A 15,599-nucleotide genomic window follows, 5' to 3' on the forward strand; every position below is an offset into this window, starting at 1 on the left:
CAAGTCAGTTAAAAACAAATTCTTATTTTCAATGACGGCCTAGGAACAGTGGCGTAAAGCTCGCCACCATTGGACTCTGGAGCAGTGGAAACACGTACTCTGGAGTTTTTTTACATTTATTTTTAATTTGACCTTTATTTAACTAGGCAAGTCAGTTAAAAACAAATTCTTATTTTCAATGACGGCCTGTTCAGGGGCAGAACGACAGATTTGTACCTTGTCAGCTCGGGGATTTGAACTTGCAACCTTCCGGTTACTAGTCCAACGCTCTAACCACTAGGCTACCCTGCCGAATCACACTTCACCATCTGGCAGTCTGATGGACGAATCTGGGTTTGGCGGATGCCAGGAAAACGCTACCTGCACCAATGCATAATGACAACTGTACATTTTGGTGGAAGAGGAATAATGGTCTGGGGCTGTTTTTCATGCTTTGGGCTAGGCCCCTTATTTCCAGTGAAGGGAGATCTTAACAGTACAGCATACAATTACATTCTAGATGATTCTGTGCTTCCAACTTTGTGGCAACAGTTTGGGGAAGGCCCTTTCCTGCATCAGCATGACAATGCCCCACTGCACAAATACAGAAATACAGAAATGGTTTGTTGAGTTCGCTGTGGAAGAACATGACTGGCCTGCACAGAGCCCTGACCTCAACCCCATCGAACACCTTTGGGATGAATTGGAAACACCGACCATGAGCCAGGCGTAATCGCCCAACATCAGCGCCCGACCTCACTAATGCTCTTGTACCTGAATGGAAGCAAGTCCCCACAGCAATGATCCAACATCTAGTGGAAAGCCTTCCCAGACGAGTGGAGGCTGTTTTAGGGGGGACCAACTCCATATTTGTATTTTTATTTAACTAGACAAGTCAGTTAAGAACAAATTCTTATTTACAATGATGGCCTACCAGAAGGCAAAAGGCATCCTGCATATATATATATATATATAGGACAAAACACAGCAGCACAACATGGTAGCAGCACAAAACATGGTACAAACATTATTGGGCACAGACCACAGCACAAAGGGCAAGAAGGTAAAGACAACAATACATCACAAGAAGCAGTCATATCTGTCAGTGTCCATGATTGAGTCTTTGAATGAAGACATGGAGATAAAACGGCCCAGTTTGATTGTTTGCTGAAGCTCGTTCCAGTTGCTAGCTGCAGCGAATTGAAAAGAGGCGCGACCCAGCGATGTGTGTGCTTTGGGGGCCTTTAACAGAATGTGACTGGCAGAACGGGTGTGTATGTGAAGGGCTGCATTAGGTATCTCAGATAGGGGGGAGTGAGGCCCAAGATTAATGCCCATGATTTTGGAATGATATGTTCGATGAGGATACTTTTGGTCATGTAGTGTATGAGTGTAGAGCGACCATAATAGCCTACTAATGGAGTCAATAAAGTTTTAATCACATGTGTGCTATTTAATGTGAAGTATCCTGGATAATGTCCGAAACAGGGACGAAGTTCAACAAAAGTGACGCCGAAAAACTATTGACTGTTGAGGGGAGGACGCTTGAGAAAGGGAAAAGAGAAGGGGCAGTAGAGGACCAAAATATATTGGAGGGTGAAACAGTAGCAGAGCCGAGGAGGACATGAAATCGAAGAAGCACTTCCTTATCAGTTGATCTTGTGGAAAGGGGGGTAAATCCGTGCTGTGGTAGTGGGAGTGTCGCGCCTTCTAATACGTTTTAAATTAGGTAGTGTGGATAACGCGGTCTCCGCTGTCTGTGTGTGCGCACGCGAGTGCCCTTGTGTGTGTGTGTGTGTGTGTGTGGGGGGGGGGGGGGGTAGTTGTAGTTCGTAATGACTTTTCAGCCTTGATACAATTAGGCTGTACAACTAAAAACGGACTGATCCCTTGGCGCATGAGAAGCTCGAGGGAATGTGAAAGGGAAGGACAACAATGACATGGACAGTGACATGGGAAGATCCAAGGTGCACTTGTTTGGTCAATTTCATCATAACGTATTGATCCAATTTATGATGGGGTGGTTTGGATTTTCCTGTTTGCTGTTCGGTGTGTTACTCCGGCCAAGCAACACACAAAACGTTGTGCCTGACGCAGGTGAGTTTAGCCTACCTTATACAGGTGTGTCACGGTTAGAGAGATGGCTTTTGCATATTTCCTGTAGACTCTCAACAACGTTCCATTCTGCAGTTGGCGCTGATTAAAGTCGGGATACTCAGTCACATCATTAGATAATCATTACTTTTCTAACAATGACCTTAGGATGCGTCGTAATATTTATCTGATCACATGGCCTATTAGTGTGGTATAGCCTAAATCCGCAAAATAGTAACTTATTTACAGGGTCTAGTATAAGTGTATTGTATTATTGACAGAGTTAATATTTTTAATGTAAAGTGTTTGTGTGTGTGTGTGTGTGAGAGAGAGAGAGAGAGAGAGAGAGAGAGAGAGAGAGAGAGAGAGAGAGAGAGAGAGGGAGCCTTCCAGCTCTTGGCATTACAGTTGAAGGGGAGACAATGGAAGCTCTGTCTTTCATTGATATTGCTGTCTTCAAGAAAAACATTTGTCCTGCTGACTTCGGCCAGAATTGTTCTGGAAACAGGTAACATTCTGTTTGCCAAATTACAGTAACAAAGCTGTAATAATATATCCACGCTTATGGTAGTCCCCAACTAATTAAAAGTAAACATTTGGATCTATGACTCAGGTTTATTTGAAAAATATTAAGCAAAGCCTTTGGATAAATTTTTCTGCAGGTCATAAAGGTGGGAACAAAGCTTCATGGATTTTTTAGCTACTTTTTAATTACATAAACAGAGACTTCGGGTTTGAAGGAAAAGCCATACTTCTTCTCTATTACAACCCTCACACGCAGTCTCTCTTGCTCACAAACAGCTCACTGTGGAATGCAGAGGGAAGAGAGCTGCAAATCCCTTTGATCTCTTCTCTCTCATGATGCTTCTCTTTTTCTCCCAGTACTTCACTAAGCTTCTATCTATTTTATAAGGGGTTAATAGGAGATACCGCCTCTGCCTCCATTCCCATCCCTCCCTCGCTCTCTTCTCCTCTCTCCTCTCCATCTGTGTTAGTTACTATTGTATGGTTGTTTTCAGACATTGGCTGATAGCTTTCTCCTGATTGCTCTGCTCTCCCTCATCTCTGTTCTCCTTCATTTCCTCTCATCCCTCCCTCTCTCTCCCTACCACCACCATCATTTTCTAGCGCTCTATAAAAGTTGAATGATTGTGGAATGTTGTTCCAAGAGGGCTCTCTGAAAGGAACAGAGAGCTGAAGATTATGTGGGTGACACAGAGAGAGAGAGAGAGAGAGAGAGAGAGAGAGAGAGAGAGAGAGAGGGAGAGAGAGAGAGAGTGAGAGAGAGAGAGAGAGAAAGGGATAAAGGGAGATAAAAATAACAAAGGCTCTGCAGGAAGTGGAATAAAATGTGTGGAAGAAGTGATGCAATATGCATAATATGTACATGTGCCTTTGGATGATGGCAGTCATCTGTATATGTCTTTGTCTGTGCGTCTGCGTCTGTACCTCCATCAGGCGTCAGCTTGTGATTGAATGATACCTGTATTGTTCTTACTAGACCAGAGCATGTCAGTACATCACCCCAATAGCATGTTAGAACAGCAAAATCATTGGGTTGCTCCTGCATTCCTGCAGGGTTATACACCTGTTACAACAGGTCATGACAGCTGATGGAAAAATAGATGGGTTTCATCTGACATGCCCTTGTCTCTGAGGTGACAGAGGTATGTCTACTGTTTTACCAACCATATACTGTATAGCTGTTGCCAACCTGCTTTGGCAGTCAGCCTCTTGGGCGTTCTATCACACCAGTAACACACAGCAGAGAGCAGAGTCAGACACAGGACAAATGAAAATGTATGAGCTACTATATTTGAATTTACTGCAAGTGTGTTTTTGTTTTGTTAGTAGAAGCTGGGGTGTAGAAACTGGAGTGTTAGGAGAAGCGATTTAGATTTTACTGGAAATGATTATTGTATGTAGACGGTTGAGAGAGCAACTGGGGCTAAATTGTTTCTGAGAATAAAGATCCAGTGACCATTATAATGTGCTCATCAGAGTGCGTCTGGCCAGACTGTGGCTATTCTCTGCACATAATGTTCTCTCTCTCTCTGTTTTTTTTCTCTTTCTCTAGTTTGTGTCCGTTTTCTTCCAACTATCCTCAGTTTTTAATCTGTTTAATTTCTCTCACTCCCCTTGACAGTCATCTCTCAACCCCATACCTTTATCCATATTTTAGCACTCGTCTCTTCATCCCTCTTTCCTTTCCTCTCTCTTGTCCTGTGTGGTCCTGTGTTCTATGGCTTGGATCCCAGTCTGTGTTTGAATAAAATGGCTTAAACCAATAAAGTTTATTTTGACTGATCACACAAAGAAGAGCTAATATTTCGATTTGGACATAGGAAGATTAGCAAGTAAAGAACTACCACGACAGGTAATAACATTGGCAAACCATGTGTTTTTTTGTTGCCTTGTGGAATCTGTTCCTGGGCTTGCAGCCACATGCCTGCTTACAATTCTCTCTGTAGATATACAGTATCAGGGATAAATAGCTTTAGTGTGATCTCTCTCTCACTCTCTCTCTCTCTCTCTCTCTCTCTCTCTCTCTCTCTCTCTCACTCAGCTCTGAACTGTTGTGAAGGGGACATCCTGCTCCTGTTGGATTCTTCAGGAAGTGTGTCATCCTATGAGTTCTCTCGCCTGCTGCGCTTCCTGTCTGAGCTTCTCCTCCCCTTCTCACTTGGGCAGGGCCAGGTAAGGGTGGGGTTGCTGCAGGTGGGCACTGAGCCACACCTGGAGTTTGGTCTGGACGCCCACAGCACCCAGCCTGGCCTACAGGGGCACTGCAGATGACCAGGCAGCTCCAGGGGGACACCAACACTGAGGCTGCCCTCATACTGGCGCAGGGGCTGCTAGCCAGGACTGGAGCTGGGGATGAAACAAAGCTCCCTAAAGTGCTGGTGTGGCTAACGGATGGGGTAGAGCCGGGCGTGGTGGATGTACCAATGGCAGAGCTGAGAACGGCGGGCGTGTCCGTGCTGGCTGTCTCTACAGGACACGGGAACTACCAGGTGCTGCGGAGGGTGGTGACCGCACCCATCGAGTCCCACCTGTACTTTGTGGACATCGATGACATCAGCATCATCACAGAGGACCTGAGGGAGGCCATCATTGGTGTGTGGGGCGGGGGGGGGGGGGGAGGGATGGGGTAGTGACTCACAAAGGGTGGATGCAGACAGAGGAAATAGATGACAATATATTAAATAAAACAATTTGCCCTTCAAACAGCACAGCATTGTATAAAACCATTCTGCACAAATACCGTTTTCACTTCTAAAACTACAGAGGTGGGACTATACTACTTGACTAGAACTGAATTTCCAGACTCAAGTATTTATAGACAGTCCTGAGATTGCAGCCTCTGTAGTGTCCATGCAAACTCCCCACCTGAGGTGTATATCTCCCCGCACCCCCCCACCCCACCTCTCTTTCTCTCTTTTAGAGCTGATCCGTGCTGAGGGCCTGCGGGTGGTAGAGGTGTCCTCCCACAGTGCCGTGCTGCAGTGGCGTCCTGTCCTCAGCGCCAACACAGGCTTCTATGAGGTCCACTATAATTCTATGCTGCCAGGTGGCGGGAAGGGTCAGCCTAGTGGCGGGGCCAGCAGCGGGGTGCAGTACCACAGACGGACCCTCCCTGGGGATGCCAGCTGGATAAAGCTGAGTGGTCTGCAACCAGACACCAGCTACACTGCCTCCCTCACCCCAAAGTCCAACCAGGACTACCTCAACACCCTCAGTGCCAACTTCACCACACTGCCCGGTGAGAGGGCAGGAGGAAGAGAGACTGGGAGAGGAGGAAGAGGGGATGGAAAGAAAGGGATTTGGAATAGATGTTTTTACATTATTGAACAATTTGTTGTGCAAAATAATAATCTATTTTATTTTTCTGTCATCCCCCTCCCCTCTCCTCCCTGTCCTCTCCTCTCACACACCCTAGAGGTGTTGAGCCCAGCAGTGGTCACAGTGTCAGACTCAGGTCCTGACAGGGTGCGAGTGAGCTGGGGTCCTCTGCAGCCTGAGCAGGTCCAGAGGTACCAGATAGAGTATGGCGCTCTACCCAGTGGACAGGTCCACATGGTTATGCTACACGGACATCAGAATACCACTCTGCTCACTGGTCTAGAGCAAGAGACACAATACCTGGTCACCATCAGCGCCCTGTACTCCACTGGCAAAGAGAAGGCTTTGTCTGTCAAGGCCTGCACTCAGGAGGGTAAGATGTGTGTGTTTTTGTTCGCCCTCTGAATGGCAGACATACACAATCCATGTTTCAGTTGTCTCAAGGCTTAAAAATCATTCTTTAAACTGTCTCCTCCCCTTCATCTACACTGATTGAAGTGGATTTAACATGTGTCATCAATAAGGGATCATAGCTTTCACGTGGATTCACCTCGTCAGTCTATGTCATGGAAAGAGCAGGTGTTCTTAAGGTTTTGTATACTCTGTGTTTTTATCGTAGTCATTTATAAGGAGTCCATCCCTTCCACTTTTACCTTTGGGCCTGGCCCCTCTCTTTTTTCGTTCTGTGATTTATGGCTTTTATAACAAATCACAGACACTAACTTGTCCTCTATCTTTGTGTGTATCTCAGTGCTGCCTGCCCTGGCTGACCTCCAGCTGACCCCAGTGGGGCGAGATGAGGTGCAGGTCCGGTGGCGAGGCCACGAAGAGGGTCTGAGGGGGTACTGGCTCAGCTGGGAGATGGGTGAGACAGAGATCCCCTCCCGCCCTGCGTCCTCTTCCCTATACCTGCTCCCTGGCTCCTTGTCCACGCTGCTCACACACCTGGCCCCCAGCAGCCGAGTGTGTGTGTCACCTGTCTACCGCACGGCCCTGGGAGAGGGGCTCTGCTGCACCACACACACACAAACTGGTCTGACACTACGCACACAGACACACACACACACAGGTCTACCAGCCTTATATTGGACTTGAACTATTTATTGAATCGCCACATTATAGTCATTGTAATTTTAAGGAAGTAGTCATCTTCATATGTCTAACTGCACTCTTGTGCAACAGGAAAGTAATAACCCCTTTTTCTCTCTCTCCCTCTCACTTCGATAGAGCAGTATTTTGCGGTTATCAATGATATTTGCCTGCAGTCAGAGAGCTGAAGTGGAGGAAATGTTTGAAATTGTATGTGCTTTATTGCCACATCAATGCTGTGGTACAATGGAGTCACATCTCTATGTCGCTTCAAACCACTTGATTATCCAGTATTCACACCCCTTGACTTGTTCCACATTTTGTTGTGTTACAGCCCAAAATTAAATGGATTAAATTTAGATTTTTTTTGTCACTGGCCTACACACAATACCACATAATGTTTTTCAACATTTTTACAACTTATTTAAAATGAAAAGCTGAAATGTCTTGAGTCAATAAGTACTACAAAGATACAGACGTCCTTCCTAACCTAACCATTTGCCTGAGAGGAAGGAAACCGCTCAGGGATTTCACCATTAGGCCAATGGTAACTTTAAAACAGTTACAGAGTTTAAGGACTGTGAGGAGACAACTGAGGATGACTCAACAACATTGTAGTTACTCCACAATACTAACCTAATTGACAGAGTGAAAAGAAGGAAGCCTGTACAGAATAAAACATTTTCCAAAACATGCATCCTGTTTGCAACAAGGCATTAAAGTAATACTGCAAGCAATTACATTTTTGTCTGAAGACAAAGTGTTATGTTTACGGCAAATCTAATACAACACACTACTGACTACCACGCTCCATATTTTCAAGCATAATTGTGGTGGCTGCATCATGTTAGGGGTATGCTTGTAATCGTTAAAGGACTGGGGGATTTTTCAGGATAAAAAATAAACGTAATGGAGCTAAGCACAGGCAAAATCCTTTGCCAGTCTGCTTTCCACTGGACACTGTGAGAGGAATTCACCTTTCAGCAGGACAATAACCTAAAACACAAATCCAAATCTAAACTGGAGTTGCTTACCAAGAAGACAGTGAATGTTCCTGAGTGGCAGAGTTACAGTTTTGACTTAAATCTATTTGGGAAAAAAAGACCTGAAAATGGTTGCCAAGCAATGATTAAGAACCAATTTGACAAAGCATGAAAACATTTGAAAATAGTATTTTTGTATTTCATTTTCGAAAATGTCTAAAAATATGTTTTCACTTTGTTATTAAGGGGCATTGCATGTACACAATACATTTAAGCCATTTAGAATTCAAGCTGTAACACAACAAAATGTGTAATAAGTAGAGGTATGAATACTTTCTGAAGGCCATGTAAGTGGATTATGTTGTCATTTCATAAGGAAGAGAGGCCCTGGGTCATCTGGGTCAAGATAAAGAAGTGCAGCTTCAGCATAGAGCTGTTGTGATCCAAATGGATGGATTCCATTTCTCTGACTCCAATGAGAAGGATTGCCACTGATGGGGGATAGGTGGATGAGGATGAAGAGAAAGAAGGGTGGATAGAGGGGAACAAAGAAGACATAGAACCTCCTAACTTTCTTGAATAACCGTATCTTCTCTCCCATCATCCATCTGGTCATAGTGTGAGCATGCTGTTACACATAGGCATTTGAACTATTTCTGATAAAAATATAACTATATTCACTTCATAAACAAGATGTAAAATCTAAATGTACTTGTATGCTTTCTCACATATTTTTTATATTCAGTTTTCAGTTTAGCTTCCACATAATAGGCTGCAGTCCACATATGAACCCATCAGCCTGGCTCTTGTGAACTTGCTTGTGAAGATCGCCATCTAGTGGGACACATCTTTTACCACAGGCTGTGACAATCAGGCCTATGTTCAACTTTTTCAACTCTTTCTCTGCTGCACAGTACACCCCTAAGTGTGAATATAATGCAAAAAACTAAGTCCATTTTCCACTTGAACAGCAATGCATTGGTCTCATATAGAGGGTAGATAAATTGCAATATCTGAAAACAGGAATACATTTCCTCTCACATCTCATTTTCTGGGTTGTTCCATGTCATTTCAGCAAGCCATGACACAAACCATCTCAGATTGTTCCGAAATAGCTTCTGTAGTAAAAAAACAGATTAGATAAGCATTCCAGCAACAATATTTTGTTGAAATATAATTTGATCTCTGAGAAATTAAACTAATTGATTCCATCCAAATTGGCCATTTAAATGAATAGGATTCGTATAATATTTAATAAATATAGTACCTAACATCCAAAACTTTTTTCTAACAATGAGTTAAACACGAGGAATCCAAAGAAATTGTCAAAAGTCAACCAGACTCCCCATACCCCACGACAATCCAGAGAAGGCTGGTGGAAGGAACCATAGGAGGACGGACACATTGTAATGGCCGGGATGGAATCAATGGAACGGAGTCCAACCGGTTGTTTCCATGTGTTTGGTACCATTTCATTCATTCCATTCCAGCCAGTATAATGAGCCCTACCTTCTATATCTCCTCCCACCAGCCTCCTCTGCACCAATCTCACCTCCAACAACTATATGCAGCCTCAATGTTAATAAAGGGATAGTTCATCCAAATCTCAAACTGACGTACTGACGTATTGGTTTCCTTACCCTGTAAGCAGTTTATGGACAAGGTATGACAGCAACCGATGCTTTGGTTTTGTTTACCGAGCCACTGTTTCTTTTTAGCATTTGCGGCACATATCCAATGCAAGTCAACGGTACCTATATTAGCATTTTTACACTTCATATCCAAATCATCTGTAACTAATAACAGGAACCACATTTCCATCCACAATTTTTAGGCCAGTAAAGTCCTAAATATTTAAAAAACAAACATGACAGCTGTGATGGAAACAGGAAGTTTCGTTACAATTGTATAAATGCAGTCAGATCATTAATTTGTTCGACATGGTGGGATCTTTTTGTGTATGAAAAATTAATTATGCAAGAAAAGGTGGTGCAAATTACAAATATCCATCATATCAAAGTAAACTTAGAGTCACAAAGTGATATGGTGTGTGGTCCTCCCTAGGGTTGTGGTGGTCATGACATTTTGTCAGCTGTGATTGTCAAGCGAATAACTGCCGGTCTCAAAGTAATTGACCATTAATTAACATAAACACATTTAGCATCTCCTGGCTTCCACGCACAGCCTACAAGCCACTGATGCAGACCTTTGGAACATCTACATTTTAAAAAGTCTAATAAATCCATATAATACAGCCTACACCATCACAATAAATCCATTATTTATTTTAGACAGATTTCAAAATAACAGAATAGCATACTCTTGAGTTGTCCTTGTGTTAGGCCCTGATATGGCTATGCCATATGGCTAGTTAATTTAGCAGACACGATTTTCTTAGAATTCCATTACATTATTTTATAGTATGAAGAATCCAATTGAATAAAATAGAAAATATATTTTCTCCAAAGATTTAAGGGAGTGCGTGTGGCTATTGTGTGGCTATTCTGTGTTGAACAGTTAACAAAGCGGTATTATGGTCTCCATAACAGCCCTAGGACTCTGGAAAGCATGCAGTTTATTAGGCTACAGATTAAATAAATGATCATGAACTTCACAGGGTGGTGAAAGTGCACAGTACAGTGATGACTTTGATGCTCTTTTCCAATAAATATTGAAGGTCTTATTCTGGTGACATGATGATCGATGCTTGACTGCCGTTTGACAAATAAAAATATTCTGTCTCTTATCCATAATAATCTCATCATGTAGACTATCTCCACATCTAGACTATCTCCACAGCCTACCCGCACTGCAAGTTGTTGGCTAAAGAGTGCATGTTTTGTTGACAAAACTATTGATGGAAAATGCCATGGAAACACATTGAAAACGTTTATTCAGTATATGAAAACTTGAGTGAAAAACTACAGCAGTTTGTGTGCACTAAGTCATCACCTACTAATTGTTTTTTGGAAACAAGTCAGTTTGGTGGAAATACACCACAGGTGGGAAAATGTGCATATTTTCTTTATGTGTATTTTAGAATATTCACATGAAAATCTGTTGCCAATTGGATGGAAACCTAGCTATTGAGTTACACAATACATGTTTTGGTACATTAGGATGATTTGGACATGACGTGTGAAAATGCTAATATGGGTACCATTGACTTGCATTGGATTTGTGCCACAAATGCTAGAAATTTTAGTGTTTACCTGGTAAGGAAACCAACATTGGGGGATTTTAAAAAAATCACCTAATAGCAGGAACAGCACCATGTAGTGGTCAGAACCTGGTAGTATCAGGATGTATAATTGCACATAAACCTAACGACTTCAATTATTGCTTTTTATAAACGGGGGACATCACCAAATTCACTGAGAATTCATTACATAGGATAAAGAAACAATACTCCGAGCCGCAGCTCCATGCTACTTTTCAGACATAGAGAACTGATAATATATACTCGTTGTTGGGGTGGTTTTGGTGTGGGGTGTCCGTGGGTGGCTTTTGAGATTCGTCATGTGTATTTCATTGATAGTAAAATATTTGGTGGAAATCGGATTTGAAGTACTATATTTATTGAATATTATACGAATCTTATACATTTAAATGGCCAATTTGGGTGCAATCAATTAGATGAATTTCTCAGAGATCAACTAAATAATTTTGCAGGATTGCTAATCTATTTTTTTTCTATCTACAGAAATTATTTAAATACAATCTGAGATGGTGGGTGTCGAAATACTTTCTTGTACTTTTTCAAGTGGAACGACCCTTGTATTCTATGTACTCAATGTTAATATCATATGAGGTAATAAAACGATTTTGGATTTTATTTTGGAGTGTAAAAATCAATACAACACACACACAGGCAACTGCGTGATTGTTGTCACGTACAGAATGACCATTAATATCTCTAGACACGATTGTCACATGCTGTAGCCTTGCTGCCCCAACATAAATTGATATGCATTAAGATGTAGCCTATTAAACGGCAATTATTTTTTACACAAGTGAGTCCATTTTATCAATGATAGGCTCTTCCCTCAAGAGAAAATAACATTTTCAACTGCAACACGCTTAGAAATAACATTATGGTATCAAAACAATGCAAACTTTGACAAAACGATGAAACACCGGAATTTGCAGAAATAAAAATTAACCGCTTCCACCCGTTTAAAAGATACTGCTATTATTGGTTTACGCAACGAAATTCAAGACCACAATAACCAATCACAACCCGTATGAAGAATAGCAAGGGGCGCGGTTTACATACGGCCCATCCAATCGGTAGAGGCTGTACTGGAGTCCCGTGCTGGACTGGGCCTCGGTCTTGCCTGGTGTCATGCAACCGACTATTGAATATGTGATGGCGGCAGAAGACTTGAGAATTCCCGGGGAGGGAATTCTTATAGGGGATAAGATATACTCTGGTGTAACCCTAACTTTAGATAACTGTCTCCTGCCACTGGAGCGACTACAGCAGAGTCCGTCCGCTGAACATGGGCTCTCCGCGGATACCGAGGAGCAGCTGCGAATGCGGAGCTGTGAGTTGATACAGGCCGCGGGTATTCTGCTTAGACTCCCGCAGGTTGGTAACAGCTATCTAGCTAACTATTGTGCCGAAGTTAAGTAGAATTTGCAATCAAAGTCAGACAAATCTAATTGTACAGGTCAAACACGAGACCATGTCTAGAATCAACAGCTAAGTTAAAGACGCATGTTGTTTACCAATGAGGCAGGCCATGCGATGGATTTAAATCGTAGTTAGCAAGTTAATTGATAAACGTTCTCTCCAGGTAGCCATGGCCACGGGGCAGATCCTTTTCCAGAGGTTCTACTATTGCAAATCGTTCGTCAGACACTGTGCAGAGGTAGGACCCTCACTATCATGCTCTGTTTGGCAACCAGTTCCACTGCTAAAGTCCTTTATCCGACTTAGCTCAAACATTCACCCCTTTACTATTTGTTCACACTGTTGCTGTGACAAACTAATCTCATGATGGTATTTGTCCTCTTTCCCCTTCTCAAAATACCCATCTACCTCCCTGCCTGCCTCTTTCCAGATGGTTGCCATGGCTTGTGTGCACCTGGCTTCAAAGATCGAGGAGGAACCGCGCAGGGTACGAGATGTTCTCAATGTGTTCTACCACCTCAAACACAGCAAAGGCAAAAGGTAAGGGGTTCTGAACTCCTCTTCCAGTTCTCCCAACCCTCTTCCGGTATTCTGTATATCGCTAACCATGTGTATCTTCCAGGGCCCAGGTCCCCATGCCTTTGGATGCCAGCTACATCAGTGCCAAGGCTCAGGTAATCAAGACGGAGAGGAGAGTACTGAAGGAGCTGGGCTTCTGTGTGCATGTCAAACACCCCCACAAGGCAAGCAGCAGACTCCTTACCTCACCACCTTCAATACATTCAGTGGCGCATTTGATCTAAAACAGGACAATTGATAACCACTGTGGTTTAGGCCCTGTTTGCTCTACTGGCTTGGATTTGTATTACCATGACATGCCTAGCAAATGATCTTGTCTACGGCAATTTACATTGCATCTGGTCTTGGGAACACATCCCTAACAGTTTTTGTGCTTCTCTGTCACAGATCATTGTGATGTACCTCCAGGTGCTGGAGTGTGAGAAGAACACCAAGCTGGTACAGACAGCTTGGTGAGTATCTTCTTGATATTTTGTTTAATCATTTCTCAGTGTATCTCAAATGTCATATTAGGAAGAGTTCTTATTTATCTATTTTCATCTCGCTCTCCACCTCTCTCTGCTGCTATCTGTTTTCTAGGAACTACATGAATGACAGTCTGAGGACAGATGTGTTCCTGAGGTTCAGTGCTGAGACCGTGGCCTGTGCCTGTATCTACCTGTCAGCCAGAACACTTCAGGTAGGACACTACAGTGTACACTTATGTGCTTTAAACATGCTAACACATAAGGTATTTTACAGTAATATACCATCCCAGGTTGTCATTCATACACCTGCACATATCAGCACACCTACTACATAAACCAAGATTTTATCTAAGGACATATGCGTAAACATGATTAGCTGGTCTATATAGCTCCCATGATGTCCATAACAGCAACATGACCACCTGTCTGATTCCTCACCCTCCTCCCGTCTTCCATGCAGATCCCTCTGCCGGACCAGCCTCCCTGGTTCCTGCTGTTTGGTGCATCTGAGGAGGACCTGAGGGAGATCTGTGGGCGGATCCTGAGGCTGTACTCACTGCCCAACGTCTCCCTCCCCAGTATGTTAAAAGAAGTGGACCAGTGTCACCTGGCCCTGGATGCACGCATCGCCAAGGCTAAGCTGGCAGGAGGGGGACTGCTGGCTGTGGGCACCCCCACCCTGGACGTCCCCTCCAGCTTCTCCCCTGCCTCCAAAACAGGTGAGACAGACGCACACCACACACCCATAGGAAACACACTGTGTAATAAGTGATATCTTAATGTTTTATATCATGGTTTTTTGTTTCTATTTCCTTATTTTTGCATCCTGGCATCTTTAAAAAAATATATTATTACCGTCCTCTCCACTTCTGTTTGTCTCATGTGCTCATCATTTCCTTTAGCAACTCTTTGACTTTGTAACTATTTCCTCCTACAAAGTTCCTTATTATCTTTCTTTGTCCTAGCGTCGCCTGCTGTACCACAGACCAACAGGGAGTCTCCCCTAAATCAAGTCGCCCTAAAAAATGCCTGCCGGAAACTCACTAACGGAGACGAGTAAGTATTCTTCCTCTACTGGAGTATGGGGATATCTGTACTGAGTATATTTGTGCGATTGAATGGAGCTGCTTTCCCTCATGAAATGAAGACTCTTCTATTTTTGCTTTTCTTCTTTTTTTTTTCTCAGGAAGAAAAGAGGGAGTCGTAGTGATGAGAGAAGAGAGACTCAGTCCATGTCTCCTTCCAGAAGAAGGTATGGAAGAAGCACTGTGCCTTACTCTGTTTCATACGGACTCCATATTGAGTCTCAGCTCTGAGACTAACTTCACTCTCTGTTTTCAGACGCAGTCGCAGTGTCTCTTCTCCTTTGCGCTCTGTCTCTCCCACCCACCGCCAGAAAATCAGTCGCAGGGATAGAGAAAGGGAAAAAGAGCGGGAACGTCGGCGGGAACGGGAGAGGGAGCGGGGAAGAGGAAGGAGAGATGAATACTCACGTAGAAGATAACTCTCATAGGTGTTATCAAGGAAGAGCTATCGTAAATGACCTATGGAACAGCACATCGTGGACCAAATACAAGCCAGACTTTCCAATGTTTTCACTTTTGTAGATTGTTTGTATTACATTATAATTTGGGAAACTATGCTCTAAGATCATAGTCCAAAGCTTTTGTCTGAACAATATTTTTGAAATAAAAATGCTTTTAGATGATCTGTTGTCTTGTTTTATGAATGGCATCAAGTGATTTAGATCACTTCATTGGTCAACCTCACACAAGGTTCAACTGAAATGTGACTTCCGCTTTTAACCCAAACCCTCCGAAAGACTCATACATACAGGTTTTGATGCTGTTGTGGGGGGTTAAGTACCTTGCTTAATGGCTTCTAGGATTTTGTTACCAACAACCCTCCGGTTGCTAGCTTTACGTTCTG

The 15,599-nt window shown here is 43.2% G+C and overlaps 1 protein-coding gene and 1 pseudogene across 4 annotated transcripts; both read left to right on the top strand.

Moving 5' to 3' along the window:
• The first annotated feature begins 1,562 nt into the window (after nucleotides 1-1,562).
• On the top strand, nucleotides 1,563-11,823 carry LOC115143215 (von Willebrand factor A domain-containing protein 1-like; annotated as a pseudogene).
• A 91-nt stretch (nucleotides 11,824-11,914) lies between these two features.
• On the top strand, nucleotides 11,915-15,378 carry LOC115143216 (cyclin-L1-like). 4 transcript variants are annotated; one of them, XM_029683371.2, is made up of 10 exons: nucleotides 11,915-12,579; nucleotides 12,788-12,862; nucleotides 13,055-13,164; nucleotides 13,247-13,367; nucleotides 13,591-13,655; nucleotides 13,783-13,882; nucleotides 14,131-14,389; nucleotides 14,636-14,726; nucleotides 14,857-14,922; nucleotides 15,012-15,378. In XM_029683371.2, exons 1-10 carry the CDS (start codon nucleotides 12,334-12,336, stop codon nucleotides 15,172-15,174), a joined length of 1,296 nt encoding a protein of 431 aa, XP_029539231.1. In that variant the 5' UTR covers nucleotides 11,915-12,333; the 3' UTR covers nucleotides 15,175-15,378. The 4 variants fall into 4 exon arrangements, with proteins under 4 accessions (XP_029539231.1, XP_029539232.1, XP_064857916.1 ...); XM_029683372.2 differs by having other exon boundaries at nucleotides 11,915-12,535; nucleotides 12,792-12,862; XM_065001844.1 differs by having other exon boundaries at nucleotides 12,404-12,535.
• The last annotated feature ends 221 nt before the right edge of the window (nucleotides 15,379-15,599 follow it).

The sequence above is a fragment of the Oncorhynchus nerka genome, linkage group LG15 (assembly GCF_034236695.1).
Source record: "Oncorhynchus nerka isolate Pitt River linkage group LG15, Oner_Uvic_2.0, whole genome shotgun sequence".
Classification (NCBI taxonomy): Eukaryota; Metazoa; Chordata; class Actinopteri; order Salmoniformes; family Salmonidae; genus Oncorhynchus; species Oncorhynchus nerka.

Coding starts and splice junctions, on each gene's coding strand:
- LOC115143216 (XM_029683371.2), top strand. CDS start 12,334: ATGCAACCGACTATTGAATATGTGATGGCGGCAGAAGACTTGAGAATT. Junction 12,863..13,054: donor TCGTCAGACACTGTGCAGAG/GTAGGACCCTCA, acceptor GCCTCTTTCCAG/ATGGTTGCCATGGCTTGTGT. Junction 13,883..14,130: donor TGTCAGCCAGAACACTTCAG/GTAGGACACTAC, acceptor TCTTCCATGCAG/ATCCCTCTGCCGGACCAGCC.